The 19,089-nt window shown below is 38.0% G+C and overlaps 1 protein-coding gene across 1 annotated transcript in view; it reads right to left on the bottom strand.

Moving 5' to 3' along the window:
* The window catches only part of EYS (eyes shut homolog), a 1,264,258-nt gene that overhangs the window by 810,558 nt on the left and 434,611 nt on the right, over positions 1 to 19,089 (bottom strand). Inside the window, 1 exon segment of the mRNA XM_036318417.1 lies at positions 18,881 to 19,030. Coding sequence (XP_036174310.1) covers positions 18,881 to 19,030 — 150 coding nt within the window.

The following is a 19,089-nucleotide window of genomic DNA, read 5'->3' as shown; positions in this document are numbered from 1 at the left end:
TAAATCAGTCATAATATTTATTTTACATATTGTTGCTATAAGATTAATTAGCATGGTACTAAAAAAAATGGACACATATTTTTGTTATAGTATACTATCTAATATTATTATCTAGGATTTGGGTAAGAAAATGTTAATATTATTGGTCTTCCATCTTGGACCATGTCCAATGAGATGAACTATCACAAATTGAGTCATACAAATGTAACTTGTAGTCTTTGATTTCTGAGTTTTTTACAATTTTAAGTAAAATGTTATGAAAGTAAGTAATAAAAGATGGACTGAGAATTTCTCCCTCTCTACAGTTGAATTAGTGGAGGTCATTATGGACTCCTTCATATTCAGAATATTATCAATTTCTAAGGGGAAAAGGGCAAGAGACTTCACACCTAAAGAATGGCTCTCAAGTTTTGGATTCATTTATGGCAGAAAACACAGGATCCTATTGTCTTTTGAGAAATTAAGCAACTCCATATGATATAGAATCATACAGCAATTGATATCAAATATTGTAATATAAGGAAAAAGAATTTAGTTGGTAGCCACTGATAGATAATTGCTTAAATGATATGTTTTTCATACTTAACATGCACATGTGTATTTAAACCAGGTTTTTTCTCTAGATAGAGTTGTGCTGTCCACTACTGCAGTAATAGGACATGCAACTATTTAAATTTAATTAAAAGTAAATATAATTTAAAATTCAGTTCCTCAGTCACACTAGTCTCCTTTCAACTGCTCAATAGCCAGATGCAGTTAGTGGCTACTGTAATGTACAGCTCAAACCAGAACATACCCGTCATCACAGAATGTCCTATTAGACAGCACTGATATAGACCAGTATTTTTCAATTTAAGTAATAATTTCTATGAAGACTCCTTTTGGCATGTGTTTTCCTAATCACCCTTGACCATAAAAATTTAATGGCACTGACATGTTTTATGTATCTCTGCCCTGCACATAAAAAGAATGAGACCCTCAGCTCTCCTTGAGAATACGTTATGCAGGCTTATGAAAAAAGAAGAAATAGATCCATACCCTATGAGGGGCATTTGGCCTTGTGTTCATGTTTAAAAACTCTGAACAACTCATTTAATTTTAGCTTCTGGAACAGTCAAATATTGTAATTAAAATGAATATGTTGAGATAAAGTAAATTTTAAAAATTAATCTCTATTACTCTATCGCTCTACTGATATTCAAGTCACATTACTTCTTAACTTGAATTTTTTTCTTTTTTTGGAATAAATGTAACAATGGTCACAGAAGCCACCTTGTTATCTGTCTTCCTACCACCCTTCTTATAGATATCTCAGAGCTACCAGGAAGTATTGTAGATACTGGGAAGCAGAAGAAAATAAGGTAGTTTTGCTCATCAGATCTTGAAAGATTAGAGGAAGATAAAGATAAGACCAGTTTCTCTATCTTTCACTGCAAAATTCATGACTCATTCTACTAAATTATGTTACTTTGTTACCTCAATATGAAATAATATGCTAAGTCAAGCTGACAACCATCCACAAAAGCCAATTACCAAATTTTTAGTTTTGTGAGCCAGTTGACATTAGATTGTTGCTAGCCTGAAATCAGCCATGGTGGTCATATGTACATCTTAGAACCCAGAAAGAAAAAAAAAAAATAACAACAACTAAGAAGTAGGAGTTTTGATTTTTCTCTGGAGAGTTAACTGTTAAACAAATGGCAACACCTCATTGTTAAATGCTTTTAAAAAAAAAAAAAAGGCTCAGGATTAACCTCTTAAACCCACATGTTCTCTTAAATCTCTATTAATCTTCTGGAAATTAAGGAACTGGTAGAAATTGCAATAATAATAATAATAATTATCCATAAGCCCTAGGAATTGATGAGGCAACTTTCAAGAAGTCAGTGTTTAACAATGTTTGGCAGCAAGCATCATTAAAATTTGCATCTATTACTCTCTATCAGTAGAACTAATACACAGTCATTAGTCTTAACAGTGTTTGTTTTACAGTTAACAGTGAGCTAATCTTCATAAAGATAAACAGATTTGTGAGGAGCATTTTATTTCCCTAAGGACCAGGACAATTTCTCTGTCTGGGGACAGTAAAGTGCCAGGGCAAACGAATGCAGGAGGTTAATCTGGCATGCCATTATTTTCTTTTTTTCTTCTAAACAGAAGTTTTCTATCAGGTAGTTGCAGATTATACAGGTGCCCCTTCGTCTCCATATCGCGAGAACACCATAGATTAGTGTGTAGTCATTTTGTGTATAGTACGGTAATTGTTAATATTTTTTTCTCAAAAAGTATCTTAGTAATCCACCACTATGAGAAATGAATAAGAATAAAACAATGCATTTTACAATTTTTACTTTGTTGTTGCTCTTGAATGGTGGTATAAATTCAATGTTCAATAACAGATAGTGAAAGATTTCTCAAAATATTTTCCAAAGAACACCAATAAAAAGAGATAATTCCCAGAAAATAATTTTGGGGTATTACTGGGTTTTAAGCCATTTCTGAGCATGTAGATCTGTCTCCTACCCACGTGAAACATCTTTCTTCCAGCTGTAAACTTTTCCTTGGACTGACCCTTCTCTCACCTACCAATTCTATCTGAAACCTCTTAGAAGTCTGCTTGGTTTTCTCCTGATGACACCAAAATTTTGAATCAACTCTCTATAGGAGGCTCTTCTTTCTTTCTTTTGGACAGACTCAAATAAATAGTAGAAAGCTGCTAGCAGAGTTCCTGTCCTACTTTCAGACCTTTATTCTAACACAACTATTTAACATTATTTCCCTTGGGAAATTTATGCATTCAGGTATACCACCTTTTCCCAACTTTCTCTCATGGTTCTGGTCATTATTTTTGGTGACTTTCACCTTAAAAAGTTTTAGCCTCTTTCACCTCACACAACTTTTCAATGACTTTCATTAAGCCATCCAGTCACCAAACATACTCAGATTCACACCTTATGGGACTCAACATTGTAAATTGTTTTCTATACAACACCTAGTCATTTCTTTATAATTACAATCCATTCTTGACTTTTAGTTTATGCCCCTTTTGTATTCTAAATATACTATATTTATTTTGATTCTAAGATGACATATTGGTATTTTTCTCCCTTATGATACACCTGTTTGTACTGCCCATTGATTCTTAAAATATATTAAAATGATTTTGATTCTGATAATTTTTATTAGGCAACTAGAGGCTCAGTGCACTGGGTGGAGGGGGGGGGAGTGTCTCTCAGCCCAGCCTGTACCCTCTCCAATCTGGGACCCCTTGAGGGATCTCCGACTGCCTAAACAGGCAGTTGGAGATCCCTCTCACAATCTGAAACTGCTGGCTCCCAACCGCTCGCCTGCCTGCCTGATTGTCCCTAATGGCTTCTGCCTGCCAGCCTGATCACCCCCTAAACACTCCCCTGCCAGCCTGATCGACGCCTAACTGCTTCCCTGCCAGCCCAATTGACCCTAACTGCCCTCCCCTGCCAGCCTGGTCCCCCCCCACCCCCCAACTACGTTCCCCTGTAGGCCTTGTCCCTACCAAATGTCCTCCCCTTCAGGTCTGATTGCCACACTGCTCTCCCCTGTAGGCCTTGTCCCTCCCAACTGTCCACCCCTGCAGGCCTGGCTACCCACAACTGCCCTCCCCTGGTGGTCTGATTGCCCATAACTTCCCTCCCTTGCTGGCCATCTTGTGTCCACATGGGGGCGGCCATCTTGTGTGTTGGAATGATGGTCAATTTGCATATTACCTCTGTATTATATAGGACTAGAGGCCCGGTGCACAAACATTTGTGCACTCGGGGGTGGGGGGAAGTCCCTCAACCTGGCCTGAGCCCTCTCACAGTCTGGGACCCCTCAGGGGATTACCACCTGCTGGCTTAGGCCTGCTTCCTGGGGGACTGGGCCTAAGCTGGTAATCAAACATCCCTCTGGCAGCCCAGCAGCCCTTGGGGGATGTCCACTTGCCAGCGGAGAGCAGGCCTAAGCAGCAGTTGACATCCTTAGCGCTGCTGAGGAGGCAGGAGAGGCTCCCACCACCACCACTGTACTGGCAGCCATCAGCCTGGCTTGTGGCTGAGCAGAGCTCCCCCATGTGGGAGTGCACTGACCACCAGAGGGCAGCTCCTGCATTGAGCGTCTGCCCCCTGGTGGTCAGTGTGTGTCATAGTGACCAGTCATTCTCAGTCCTTCTGCTGTTAGGGTCAGTTTGCATATTACCCTTTTACTGTATAGGATAGAGGCCTGATGCACGCGTGGGGGCCAGCTGGTTTGCCCTGAAGGGTGTCCCAGATCAGGGTGGGGGTCTCGCTTGGGTGCCTGGTCAGCCTGGATGAGAGGCTGATGGCTGTTTGCAGCTGGTCACACTCCCTTCAGGGAGGGGGTCCCCACTGGGGTGCCTGGACAGCCTGGATGAGGGGCTGATGGCTGTTTTCAGGCTGGCCACACCCCCTTTAGGGTGGGGGTCCGCACTGGGGTGCCTGGCCAGTCTGGGTGAGGGGCTGAGGGCCATTTTCAGGCTGGCCAGTGACTGAAGCTCCCAGCCTCTCCTTTGTTTTCTTTTTTTTCTTTTTATTCTGGGATTCATTTACCTTCTATAATTGAAACTTTGTTGCCATCACTGGAGCTGAGAGCCGGCTCCAGCTCTGTGGCCACGGCTGGCTGAAAGCAGGTATCTGGGGTTTGTTTAGCTTCTATAATTGAAACTTTGTTGCTTTAGGAGCTTAGAGCTGGGCCACGGCAGGTGGGGAACCTTGGCTTCCTCCATCACCAGAGCAAGCAAGCCTCCTGCTTGCTTCACCTGCGTGGCTGCCGGCCACCATCTTGGTTGGGTTAATTTGCATATCTCACTGATTAGCCAATGGGAGGCATAGCGAAGGTGCGGTCAGTTACCATGTTTGTCTATTATTAGATAGGATTTGGTGATTTCCTAGACAACTTTCTTCTGTTTTTTAAAATTTCTTTTCAGATTTTTAGAATTATCATATAATGATTTTTAAATAAAGTTTAGTAACTAAGGTTAAGCTTTGAGCACTCAAAAAGCAGGTGATTATATACATTTTAGCATTTACTCTTGAATTGTTCACTAAGTAAACAGCAATGACCTAGAGGTTTGAATAAAATGCATATGAGGAGTTAAAAACTGCATTTACAGTAAAGCTGTAAAAGCAAGAAGTATTTCTGGGGAAGTCTTTTCAGTTTACTGCATTGCTAGGAGATTGAAGAGAGAGATTTATAATGATGGGTTGGTGTTTTCAAGCAATCACAACAGACACAGGAGACAAAATTATGACAAATAGCCTTTTTCCAATGGGAATGCAGGGAGGGAGTACAGAGATCAGGTGTATGAGCTGGAGGATAAATGTCTCAGTTGCTCTGAACAAGAGAATACAGCTGGTGTAAATAGCATGACCTGGGTAATGGTACACAGAACAAGCCAAGGAGAGAATGATAAATTTAGAGATTGCCACTGTGGATCATAGTATGAGTCCATCTAGTGTAAAGTTCTTCCTATGGCAATAACCAATATTTAATGTTCCAAAGGAAGATGAAAGCTCACAGAATGCGCCTAGGTGATTTATGCCATGTTATTTATCAGGTGAGAAATTCCTCTATCAGTCCAGCATGTAATCATTGAACATCTTGAGTTATGTAGTCTGAATACTCTTTTATTGCTGACAGATCTGCAAATGGCAGTGACGGACATAAAGATAGTCAGGCTTTTAAATACTCCCTCTACACTATTTGTTTTCATTCTTTTCATTTACCGTTAAAATATGATGGTTCTGCACATAAGTTGAATGTCATTTTCATAATAAGCTTGGGTTACATTACATATAAAAACAAGTTAAAAAGTAAAGTATTAGCATTCATACAGCCAATACAGTACCAGCCTGCTTTCTGAATGTTCAAATTTACTCTTACCATATGCTTTTGTCTTTATAATTTTTAAAAATGCTATTCTTTTTAAGCTTCTGAAATTCTTAAAAAAACACAATTGATTATGTTATATACATATTTACCAAGCTACTCATACTGAGGAAGTAAGAGTCATATGAGGAGCCTATGTTCCAGGAAGATGAATCAATGCAAAAGAAAAACCATGTTAAAAACTTGAAGATGTAAAATAAACAGCTTTTTCTATTAGAGAGTGTTTTCCAAAATCATCTTCCGTATTTTACAGACAGTGGCAGTTGACTGCTAACTAAGGTATGCAATGCACTTTTAAATACAATGATCACAATCCATTTACATCCTAAAAAAAAAAAAATGCTCCCAATGTATACACACAATATCTAGCCTTAATAATTAACTAGGGAGTTTGTAGATGATAAAATAGATTTCATCCAAAGCACTATTTTCTTTTTCATGTGGTTCCTAGAGGAAAGTTAGATTCAAAGATTACGGTGACTAATATGGAAACAAATAACTATTAAAATTCAGGAGGTCTGTTTGCCACTTCATAATTACTAATGAAGAACTGGTAGAGTAGCTTTAGGAAACCTACAATGGACCTAGGATGATGAGCTTTGTATTGATAGACACTTGTATACTAGATACTCTTGGAATAACTAAAAATAACTCAATATAGTTCCTATAAGTCAAGGCTGTGTTGCTTAAAGAAAGGATAAACAAGTAAGAGAATTACTAGAAAATGGAGTTACAAGGGATCTCCTTTTAATTAAGAGGAAAATAAGGCATGGAAAAAGCATGAAGCTAATGATTGTACCAGGATTAGAAGGTGGATCTCTATTTGCCAACTGAAAACTGTACCACATTGATTATAACTCAAGGAAAAAATATATAATTTCTGATCCACCTGCATTGTCTTTGCTGCCTCTTACTTGCCCCTAATAGATATGTTTAGTGCTGTGTGTATTGAGTACAAAAACTTTTAGAGATTTGAAGCCAGAAATGTCTTGGGCTCTAGTCCTTCTTTTGCCTCAGTTTTAGATATAAAATATCTAGGGAGTAATTTATCCTTCAGTAGATATATTAGCTTGCTATTGCTGCATATAAAATTGCCACAAATTTAACAGCTTAAAACAGTACCGTTTATTAACTCACAGTTCTGTAGGACAGATGAGTGGGCAGGATGAACTACAGGGTCTCAAGGGACTGAAATCAGGTGTTTGCCAGACTAGGCTTTTATCTGGAGGCTCTGGGGAGAAATTCATTTCTACATCCATTCAGGTTGTTGGTAGAATATAGTTCCTTTCACAGTAGGTCTGACATACCCTGCTGGTTGTCAGCCACAGCCACTCTTTGAAGGAAAGCTGGCCAGTGTGGCTCAGTGGTTGTCAACCTATGAACCAGGAGGGAACAGTTCAATTCCCAGTCAGGGTACATGGCAGGGTTTGGGGCTCAATCCCCAGTAGGGGGCATGTAGGTGGCAGGCAAAGGATGATGTTTCTCATTGATGTTTCTATATCTCTATCCCTCTCCCCTCCTCTCTCTCTAAAACTCAATAAAAACATATTTTTTAAAAAAGAAGGTAATTTACATGCCTTGTAATGTAGTCCCCTCCATCCTCAATGCCAACAGATCAAATCCTTTCCATGCTTTGAATTGCTTTGACTTTCATTCTGCTCACCAGTTGGAGAAAACTTTCTGCTCTTAAATTGATCATATAATTAAATTAGATCAATCCAAATAATCTCCCTTTCTCCATATAATCCTATATAATAAAGAGGTAATATGCAAATTAACCCTCATGCCCTCACAGGATGACTGCCTATGACCAGGCCGGCCGGGGGGTTAGTGAGGGATGACCAAATGACTGAACAGCAGTCTGCGTGGGGTGACCAGGCTGGCAAGGGGGTTAGTGAGGGACAACCAAACGATTGAACAGCAGGCTGCATGGTGCAACCAGGCTGGTGGGGACCCATGAGGGGCGACCAGGCCTGCAAAGAGGGGGCAATTGGGGATGACCTGGCCAGCAGCGGGGAACAGTTAGGAGTGTCCAGGCCAGCAGGAGGGGGCAGTTAGGGGCAATCAGGCCAGCTGGGGTGAGCGATTAGGAGACAGAAGTCCAGGATTGTGAGAGGAATGTCTGACTGCCGGTTAAACCATCAGTTAGACATCCCCCAAGGGGTCCCGGACTGGAGAGGGTGCAGGCTGGGCTGAGGCGAACCCCCCTCCCCCATGCAAGAATTTTGTGCTCCAGGCCTCTAGTTTAATATAATCATGGAAGTGATATCTCATCATATTCACAGATTTCACTCATATTAGACGGGGAAGAGATTATACTAAGGTGAGGCTTATTGGAGATCATTGGTAAAATTTTACTTATCAAAATAGCCTATTTTTTTTTTTTGCAAAAATTGAGTTTAATCATGTCTCCCATGCATAGTTATTGACAGTAGTAAAAGTATTGTCTAAAATCACCTGACACACCATAAGTAAATTTATAAAGAAGAGTATATGCTCGATCATTTTTTATATGTTAACCTTAAATATGGTTGCTTACTATGTGCCTGTCTGATTTAAGTCAAAGAGATTTATCAAATTTCCATCAAAATCCTTCAGCCTGTTGTACTGAATCAGCACTAATAGCAGTCAGGTGGGCTCACAACACTTGCACCAAATTTTCTGTCCAGCTTTTAGAACCAAGATAAATTTTAGATTATCAATGAAATCTAAAGGCTTTTCCTCCCGTCCCTTTACAATGCTCTATATGGTTGTATCCTTCATTGGGTTTTGTTATTTTTGCAGGCAGAAGCTGTTTCTGGGGGGCAATTTGCATGATTATAGTATGGAGACAAATATTCACTTACTAAAGTGAGCTGTTTTCATCTCTGAAATTTCTATCCCAGTGACACTTCAAATTCCTTTTTGTTTCCAGAAAATTCTTAGTCCATTTTAGGAAATCATATGAACTTAGATTCTACTTTTGAAAACATGCATTTGTAATTTTTAGACTAAGTGGCTTGTAATTATTTGTGTGTATTTCCTGGTCTTTTATCTCCAATTAACATTTGTCATACAATGTACTTCTATTAGACAACTGACATCATTAGACAAGCTTCACTGAAAGCATCATTCATTTTTACTTCATTTTTTAAATAGAACCCTGTGGTAATTAGAATCCTGTGATTTTTTTTTAGAAAAAGCACTAATACCATAAACTGTGCCAATACCCATATTACATGTAAAAAGGCATATTTCAGTACCTTTGAATGATTGTTCTTTAAAAATATGTAGGTAATATCACTTTTATCTTAGTTGAGTAATATTTTTTATGTTTTTTAAAAAATTATCATTGTTAAGTTTTCTGATGTTTTATTTGTTTCTTAAATAGTTATTAAGCCCCTCTAATGTGTCAAGCATTGTTTTGAACTCTGGAAATTCATTAATGCATACATTAATAAAAATCTCTGTACTTATATAAAACTGAATTTTTTTTCTTGTCTTCACTGGGATGATTTATTATTACTTACTTGAAACATATATGCATATTACAAATTACTTACTAATGGGAAAAGCACATACAATTAAATTAAACGTGAACTGTTTGTTTGCTACCTCCTTATTCATATAAATACAAAGTATTTTTTTAAAAACAGATAATGTGATCTGTGAAATACTATGTTTACATAACTCCTTAAACAAAATAAAAATACTTTATGGAAAATAAAAATATGTCTCTCTCCTCCACTCTCTCTCCAAAGAAGAGCAAAAGGTAAGAGAACTGTTGTGAACTGATCAATGTATAACTACACCCACTCTCTCAGAGCCAAGATTTGTTCTGAAAGAGAACACCGACACAATTCCAAAAAGATAATCGAGATCTCAAGATCTCTGAATAAATGTTGCAGATATATCTTCACTTTGTCTTATTCCTCCTAGGGAAGTTGAGTTATTTTGAGTGTAAACATTTTCCCAAATATAATGTTCCTTAAGAAATTTAAATCCCAACCATTTAAAGACAAAAAGAATCTTTTCATTATGCTTGTAAACATTAAGCAAGTCAAGTGATGATAGAGGGCACAAAAGATAACTGATGCATTATTTGCCAATAAAATTAGCTGTAGACTGACAGACAAATGGAAATGTTTTCATTCGGGAACAGGAAGAATTCTGGATTGGGACAGCAACAGAAGGGAGGGAAGGTATTGAGGATGAGGAATCTTGTTTTTATGGTTTTCTGAAAATTTGGTGGTGGCAAAGAAGGGCTTATAGTTGTCAGGTAAATAGCACGAATAACGAGTTGACAACTCAGATAAAATGGAGCATGTATGTCCCATCTCAAGTAAGCAGCCACTTCTCAGAGCCAGCCTATTGCTTCCAAAATAAAAATAAATTCCTGGTATTCCCAGGTATTCTAAGTTTTCATAAGAACCTAAAATGAAGACTACCATGACTTGCTCTAATTTTATAACATCATCTCATCTATATAAACCATACTACCCAGTCAAACAGAACTAGATTCAGTCTGTGGGTCACATTTAGTAAGGTGCATAATAATAAAATGCTGGAAAGTCATGGTCTAAACAGTCAAAACCCACATCTGAAGACAGAAGGAGACCTGGCTGACTGGGGATGTCTAGTTTAGGATATGGGATGTAGCACAAAGGCTCTGAGCATAACCTATGCAGGAGGTGGTAGAGATGTAGGAAGAGAATATTCCTTATGGGTCCTCGGTCTCTGGGGAGAAGTAAAGGGTGTCCCAAAATTCACACAAGAAGTAATTTTGATAGAAAACACAGGTTTATAATTAAAAATAGTAAATTTTTTATTGATTCATAAAGTATACAGTATAGGGTTATGTATGGAATAGCATATTGGGTAAATGGCCTCCACAGCTTTGCTGGCATATACGCATTCTTTTGTTGATATTTTCCATGACAGGTTTGCATAAATGTGGCTGAATTTTGATGAGACTCATTTTCATCTTGATGGCTTGGTTAATCGATGAAATTGTCACATTTGGGGTTCAGAAAATCCACGAGTGATTGCTGAGAAACAAATGCGTCCACAACGTGTCACTGTTTGGTGTGGATTTTGGGCTGGAGGCATCATCGGACCATTCTTCTTCGAAAATGTGGCTGCTCAGGCAATAACAAAAGAGTGTGTATGTGCCAGAAAAGCTGTGGATGCCATTTACCTGATATTCCAGACATAACCCTATACAGTATACTTTTTGAATCAATAAAAAATTTACAATTTTTAATTATAAACCTGTGTTTTCTATCAAAATTACTTCTTGTGTGAATTTTGGGACACTCTTTACTTGGCTGGCCTGTATGTAGAGATGAGAAAGTCATATCTTACCTTTCCTTAATCCTCGCCTGCTATTAAGTCTCAATTGAAATTCAAGGTCCCAGCATTGTCAAGATTAGACTGTGTGAGTAAATGTAGGGCAGCTGGGTTCACCCAGGGCCTCACCAGAGCATAAACAGCATGAAGTCAGGGAGCCTCAGCTGTTCTCTGAACCTTTCCCAGCACTTATACAAGTTGGGACCTTGTAAGAGTTCGGTGAGGGATCTGGAAGAATTGCTGGCACCTAAAGATCGCAGTCACACCTGCTAAAATGTAACTTGATAAAGTTGCTATACATAATTAGATCTGTGTTTTGGTCAGATAATGCTGATAACTGTAATGAAAAAGACTTTGAGAATAAGAGACTCAAGACAAGAAAACAAAGTAAAAGAATGTCAGAGAGGGAGAACAGGAACTAGAATAGAGCAATGAGATCGATTATCCATTAAAGCACCAGAGGGGAAAAATCTTTTCAAAACATAGGCGGCACATTTTTCTACTCTGTGCATTGGAGTTATTGGGGTCAAGATTTTAAATCACAAATGTCTCCAAAGAGCTTTGCTTTCTAATGAGTTATATTTCTACTTCTTTCTCTGATTAAAAGCTAGAATTAACTACTCTGGTAGTGCTCCAATACTTTGATTTTAAAAGGCCTTCAATGTTTCTTTAATTCTGGCTATCTTATGCAGAACCACCTCACATTTCAGTTAAATAGACAGTGTGGAAAGGCACGATTTTAAAAATGAAAACCACTTACTTTCTTCAGATTTCATTCTCAGTCATTTAAAGAGTAGGAGAATTCTTAAGTCTCAACAGTAAAAATATTGTCTCTCTTTTACACAGCACATTTCATTTTAAATGGCTGTGGGCTTATGGCCTTGTTCGCCAGTTTCCATAGGTGAAGTAAGTTCAGATTCACTTACTGTAAGGGGAAGAACTGATATAAATACATCGGGTTCTCTTTCCTTCTCTTTCTAGCCAATCAAGGGAAACTCTGTTCTTCAAATAGCAATGTCTCACATACTGATGGCAAGAATTCATTGCTTCCAAAAGTAGAAAAGATGCTCCATGCTTGGGCTTTGGGCCCTTTCATTGAATTTCTACTCCAGTGACATAAACCCACTGTTTTAGTTTGCATTCTACTAAAATCAGAACCAGTTATGATTACCCAATTTACCCAGGAGGCGATCTCAGAAAGTAAGAAAGGAATGGGGGAGGTGAACCCAGAGCATGAGCATGATTAAAAGTTAGGAGAAGAAGCCTTATTAAGATAACTGTTCTAGGCATTCCCACTGATTGCACAATGACCTTTTAAGAAGTAAATAATATATGACCAGGATTCTCTACCAGAGGAGAAGGTGATTGGAATATTTATAAACTCCCTTCCATCTCCCAGTGTTTGAAGGGGGCCTCCAAGGCACTGGCTTCCTATCGTGTGAGCTGTGCATGCATGTGAGCTAAACCAGCTCCATGGCGTAGAACAAGAACCTGGAGATAGAGCAGAGACTCCGCAAGCACTTGACTTAGAAAACTGTCATTATGAGGTGATTACTCCCCACTTCTCACTGAAATGCAGTAGAAATCAGAGGCTGGCAAAGAGGATGGGACCTGAGCACCAGAGGGACTTGCTATGTTTACCCCAGGAAGTACCAAGGCCTGCTTTCAGAAATATACCCATGCTTTCTGGTTTTCACCATTCAGTTGACCCCAAATGCTACAATAAGCCAGATGAGTACATCTTAGTTTGATTCTGCTTTTCACAGCCAACTCTTCCCTCAGTTTGTACCCAGATCTCTGTTTCTTATGGGGGGATTGTTAGTATTGTAATGTTCTCACTTGGGGACACAGGTTATAGGTATCGTCTTCAAACTGGTTTCACCAGGAAGCTCTGTACTTTGGATGTTGTTGTGTCTTCATGAACAAACCTGATAATTTGACTCATGTTTGTCTTTTGGGGGCTTACACCTGGTTAGAACCTGGGTAGAAGGAAGACTGAATGATGAGGAATCAAAGCTACCTCAGTGCCCTTCAATCTGAATTGTCCTGTAACTAGTATTTTTGGTACTCACTGGTCTTAAACATCATTCTTTTTTGTTCTCACCAGAGGATATTTCCCCATTGCTTTTAAGAGAGAGTGGAAGAGATGGGGAAGGGGAAGAGGAAGAAAGAGAAGAGAGAGATCAATGTAAGAGAGACACATCGATTGGATGCTTCCTGCATGCACCCAGACTTGGGCTGAGATCAAACCTTCAACCCAGGTAGTTGCCCTTTACCAGGAATCCAACCTGTGACCCTCCAGTCCCTTGGCCAACATTCTCACTGCTGAGCAACACCAGCCAGGGTGAGCCTCATTCTGATTAGTAATTTGCTTGTACAATAAATTCTTTCTTAAGGTTAGGATAAAAATACATTTTAATTGTATCTATAGAATTTCTATGGGTCCAATTACTCTGTAAAATATCAGATGGTCACATTAATGACATAAATAGCGCTGCCCTAGAAAACTAAATATAAGTGGATAATGACCTATAAATATCTGATAATTGTTAGGCTTTTAATAGGCAGTACATCATCTCAATCATTTTTAGCATCTTATTTTGTAGGATGTAAACTGCTTCAAGATTGTTATATATTATGTAAAGAATCAACAATGATAAGGCCGCTATGCTTAATTTGCTATTAGTATCCCTTTAAAAAGATTTATTATGGGTTGATGAGTAATATAAAAGCTATTAATTTTAGGTCACTTTTAATTTATTACATAGAATTATATTATTTTGTAACATAAAATTAAATTATAATGTTCCTGAATTTAGAATTGGTGTTATGTATTTGCATATATATGCCTTTAAGTCAGCAATAGCCAGATTTGCAGGATTATGATTTTCAGCATATAGGCAGTAAAAACTTCTGAATGATTTGCCACTGTATCAATTAATCAACATGATGAATGTAAGAACTTTATTTCCTATTGGTACTGACAGGAAAAAAAAATATTTTAATGTTATTATGAGAAAATAATAAAACACTTAATGAAGATTTATAATCACCAAGAAATTATGTACATTAACATGTAAATAGTTATAATCAAATATTACTAAGAAATCAAATCACCCAAAAAGTGAAATGTTTTCTTATTAAAACACACACACACACACACACACACACACACAGAAGCACACACACACACAAATGCCTATAATGTCCTAGGCGCTTTTGTAGACACTCAAATACAGAAGCAAACAAAAGACAGAAAATATCCTCTCCTGAAAGATGATGTCCGATTCTAGTAGGATACAAATTCTACACTAATAAAAGAAAAACATGCAAATTGGTGTCACTCCGCTATGCCCACCAGCCAATCAGGATGAGTATGCAAATTAACCCAACAACAATGGCAGTTAATTTGCATATGCAGGCGCGTAGTGAAGACTGAAGATGACTGAAGAATGAAGACAACTGAAGACTGAAGAGGCTTGGTTTCTCTGCTTTGGCCGGAGCGAAGGCCTGGGTCCCGGGTGCCAGAGAAAAACCAGTGCTGGCAGCCAGGGGAAGGAAGGCCTATTGCACAAGTCTCTTTGTGCAATGGGCCTCTAGTAAACACATAATTGATATAATAATTACATAGAGATAATTGCTATGAAGGACCCTTCAAAAATAGGTGGGAAAAGGGACACAGAGTATTTTTTTAATATAATGTGGGTAGGCCTGTAAGAGGACCTCACATATGAGAACTAATGAAATAAGAGAAAAAATGCTCATATCTGAGGGGAGTATAATAGAAAGGGGGCACGTGCTCTATTCAGGCCAATTAGATATTTTCTACTGTCACTGTTAGTACAGTATGTTTTGTATCTAAATGTTTTATAGAATCATGATTAAGAAGTAAAGGGAAAGTGTAATCATTATTTCTCTGCTTCTATTATTGAAACTCTCCAGTCCATTCCATACCCAGTAGTCAGAGTCATTTAATAAGCATGTGAATTAGCATAGTGGGACCTGAAGAGTATTATGCTAAGCAAAATAAGCCAGTCAGAGAAACACAGGTATCACAAGATTTCACCTGTATGTGGAATATAATGAACAAAATAAACTGATGAACAAAATAGATCCAGAGACATGGAGCATGGAACAAACAGAGGAATCTCAGAGGGAAGCGGGGAGGGAGGGCAGGAAGAGATTAACCAAGAAACTTAAATGCATAGTAGAGGCCCGGTGCACAAAATTTGTGCACGGGGGGAGGGGGGGGGGTTCAGCCCAGCCTGCACCCTCTCTAATCTGGCAGTCAGACATCCCTAGTTGGGATCGCTGGCTCCTAACCGCTCACCTGCCTGCCTGCCTGTTTGACTCTAACCACTCTGCATGCCTGCCTGATCGCCCCTAAGCACTCTGTCTGCGTGCCTGATTGCTCCTAACCACTCTCCCCTGCTGGCCTGATCACCCCTAACTGCTCTGCCTGCCTGCCTGCCTGATCGCCCCTAAGCACCTCTGCCTTGGCCCCCTGCCACCATGGCTTTGTTCAGAAGGACATCAGGGAGACGTCCAGTCTATCCAGTCTAATTAGCATATTACTCTTTTATTAGTATAGATATGCCTAACCCATGTACACAGACAATAGTGCAGGAAGGGGTTGTGGAGTGGAATGGAGGGTGCCAATAGGGGGAAAAGGAGGACATCTGGAATACTTTCAACAATAAAGATAAACTTAAAAGAAAGTAATAAGCACATGAATTAAAAAAACCTACAACTTTTATTTTTAATCTTACTCTCCTCTCAAGTTACTGTCCATTTCTTGTGTCCATCATAAAAAAATAAAACCTTACTTTAATAAATAGAATATAATCTCACCCAGCAATTTAATTTCTCATACTCTCTTTTAAATCCTCCTCAGACTTTGCCCCCATCCTTCTACCAACATTTTTTTTGACAATGTCCTCAATGACATTTGCTTTTCTAGCCCCAGTGGTTAACATCCCCTCTGTTACTTAGCCACAAATGACAGCTGACACTGTTGATCAGCCCTCTTCTTGAAACTATGTGGCTTTCTGAATATATCCTTGTGTTTCCCCCGTGACACTGGCTGCTCTTTTCAGTTTATTTTGCTTGATCTCTTTCTCCCCTGCACTCCTAAATATTGCAGTACCCCTGGGCTCAGTCCTTGGCCCTTCATTCTCTCTCCATTTATTCCTTTTTTATTTTATGCAGCATTACCGTTGTTTATCTAAAGACTCACGAGTTTATGTTTTCACGGCAGACTATCTCATACAGCCCACTGTGCATTCAGCTTATCCACTGGGTTGTCTAATTGGCAACTCAATCATAAATTCTGAAACAATGCTAAGTACTGTAGCTTGCAAGGAAAATAGATAGGTTGTGAAAAAAATACAAAACATGTTGATACTTCCAACTTTAAGATGCATTCACAATACCAGAGCAATGTGCTACATCAAGTAAGTTTACAAAATGTGTTCCTCAGTCACCTTGAGCTCGGTGTGTCATTTCTTATTTTAACACTGAGCAACAGGAGCAGCAGCAGAACAACAGCACAGTTGATGCAATTGCTAGTTGGATACCTAAAGTCCCAAAAAGAAATCTCAATAATTTGCAAGATGAAGGGCAATGTGAAATTTAGAATGAACACTGTTTCATAGCCAATAGGTAATGCTTCATATTTACGTAAGAAAATCTATAGAAACTAGCTTTTGATTTTTTTGGTTTTTAATTTAAGCTGGGACTTGTGTGCATGTAACAGTTGTTACCAAGGTAACTTTCTCTGCAGCTCTCTGGATTCAACAGGAAAGGTACCTGCATATTCTTTGTTGAAGTGACTTAACTTGCTCTTGCATTTTTATCACTTATTCACTAAAAAACATTTCCAGTTCTTTATCATTTTTTGCTTTCCAATCTCATTCCTATTTGTTTAGTGTTTTTTTATTCATGTGAACAATCTTATATTAGATTTACATACCTATTTTTCCTTTGAAAAGGAATCTAAAAGGTCCCAGTGATGTAGAATTCAAACATTAATAATTGAGATTTTAACACATTCTTGATGGATCCACATGATTAATATTGGTATATCAAAACAATACATCCTTATATTTCTTTTTTTTTTAATATATTTTATTGATTTTTTACAGAGAGGAAGGGAGAGAGATAGAGAGTTAGAAACATCGATGAGAGAGAAACATCGATCAGCTGCCTCCCGCACATCCCCTACTGGGAATATGCCCGCAACCCAGGTACATGCCCTTGAACGGAATCGAACCTGGGACCTTTCAGTCCGCAGGCCGACGCTCTATCCACTGAGCCAAACCGGTTTCGGCCATCCTTATATTTCATAAGTATAATTTCTCAGCAGACTTTTAGAGGACTATAGTCCCATTTGCTTACTTTTTCCTTTGTTTCTCTTGCCCTAAGAGATATTTTGGCAAAAATATTGCCACTAGAGATGTCTGAGATTTTACTGCCTACTTCTTCTGCCAGAATTTTTATGGTTTCATGAGTTACATTTAAGTCTTTTATCCATTTTGAGTTTATTCTTGTGTATGGTGTAAGTTGGTGGTCTAGTTTCATTTTTTTGCTTGTATCCGTCCAATGTTCCCTTTATTGAATAGACTATCTTTACTCCATTCTATGCTCTTGCCTTCTTTGTCAAATATTCATTGACCATAGAGGTATGGGTTGATTTCTGGGCTCTCTGTTCTGTTCCATTGATCTATATGCCTGTTCTTATGCCAGTACCAGGATGTTTTGATTACAGTGGCTTTGCAATATAGTTTGATATCTGGTATTGTGATTCCTCCAATTTTGTTCTTCTTTCTCAAGTTTGATGAGGTTATTCTGGGTCTTTTTGTTGTTGTTGTTCTATATAAATTTTTGGAATTTTTTTCTAGATCTTTGAAATGTGCCATTGGTATTTCAATAGGGATTGCATTGAATCTATAGATTGCTTTGGGTAATATGAACATTTAAATGATTTAATTATTTTAATTAGTGAACATGCTGTATGCTTCCTCTGATTTGTGTCTTCCTCAATTTCTTTCTTTAATGTCCTATAGTTTTCTGAGAAGAGGGCTAATTAATGCTTTTCTCCTTTTTTAAAGTTCCTTGGTGACTTTTCTCCCAATATTTGGATAGAATTTATTTGGTGAAATAATTGATATTAGGATAGCTAACTCCAAATCATACTTTTCTGCTTAGAACTTCAAATTCACAAAAGCTCCCTGGTTAATTTTTAGTATATAGGTAGATTTAAAAGAAATAAACATATTTTATATGACATTTTTATAATAGTTATAATAGTAATATTTATCTTAGATTATTCATACACCTATATTTATGTTCTGTATTATAATCATATAAACATATTTCAGAAAAATTTCAATACAAAAAGCATAAAAATATAAAACACCTTTAAATATAATCCATATATTTCTTAGTCTTTAGCAAATTGTAGATTAAAAGGATATTTTTAATTTTTATTAATTTATAACATACCAAGGATTTTCTTGACCTTTCTGTCTTATTTGCATGTGACAGATTATTTCGGGATTTAGAGAATAGTATAAGGTTTTCATTTATTTACAGATAGTGACAGGTTGATATAAGCAGGACAGAGAGAGGCTTACCTGTATAACCAGGAACATAGAGGCAGTTGTATGCACAGGTTCTGTTAACACAATCTTCTCCATCTAGACAAGGTTTGATTTCACATTCATTCATATCCAGTTCACAGAGAGATCCATGGTACCCAGGTTCACAACTACATAAAAATCTAGAGAAAAGTGGGAAAATGAGAAATAACATGTAATAGCAAGAAATATTCCAATACAT

The sequence above is a fragment of the Myotis myotis genome, unplaced genomic scaffold (genome assembly GCF_014108235.1).
Source record: "Myotis myotis isolate mMyoMyo1 unplaced genomic scaffold, mMyoMyo1.p scaffold_m19_p_7, whole genome shotgun sequence".
Lineage (NCBI taxonomy): Eukaryota > Metazoa > Chordata > Mammalia > Chiroptera > Vespertilionidae > Myotis > Myotis myotis.
Note: the sequence above shows the minus strand (reverse complement) of the source record. Positions and strands in the feature narration are given on the sequence as shown.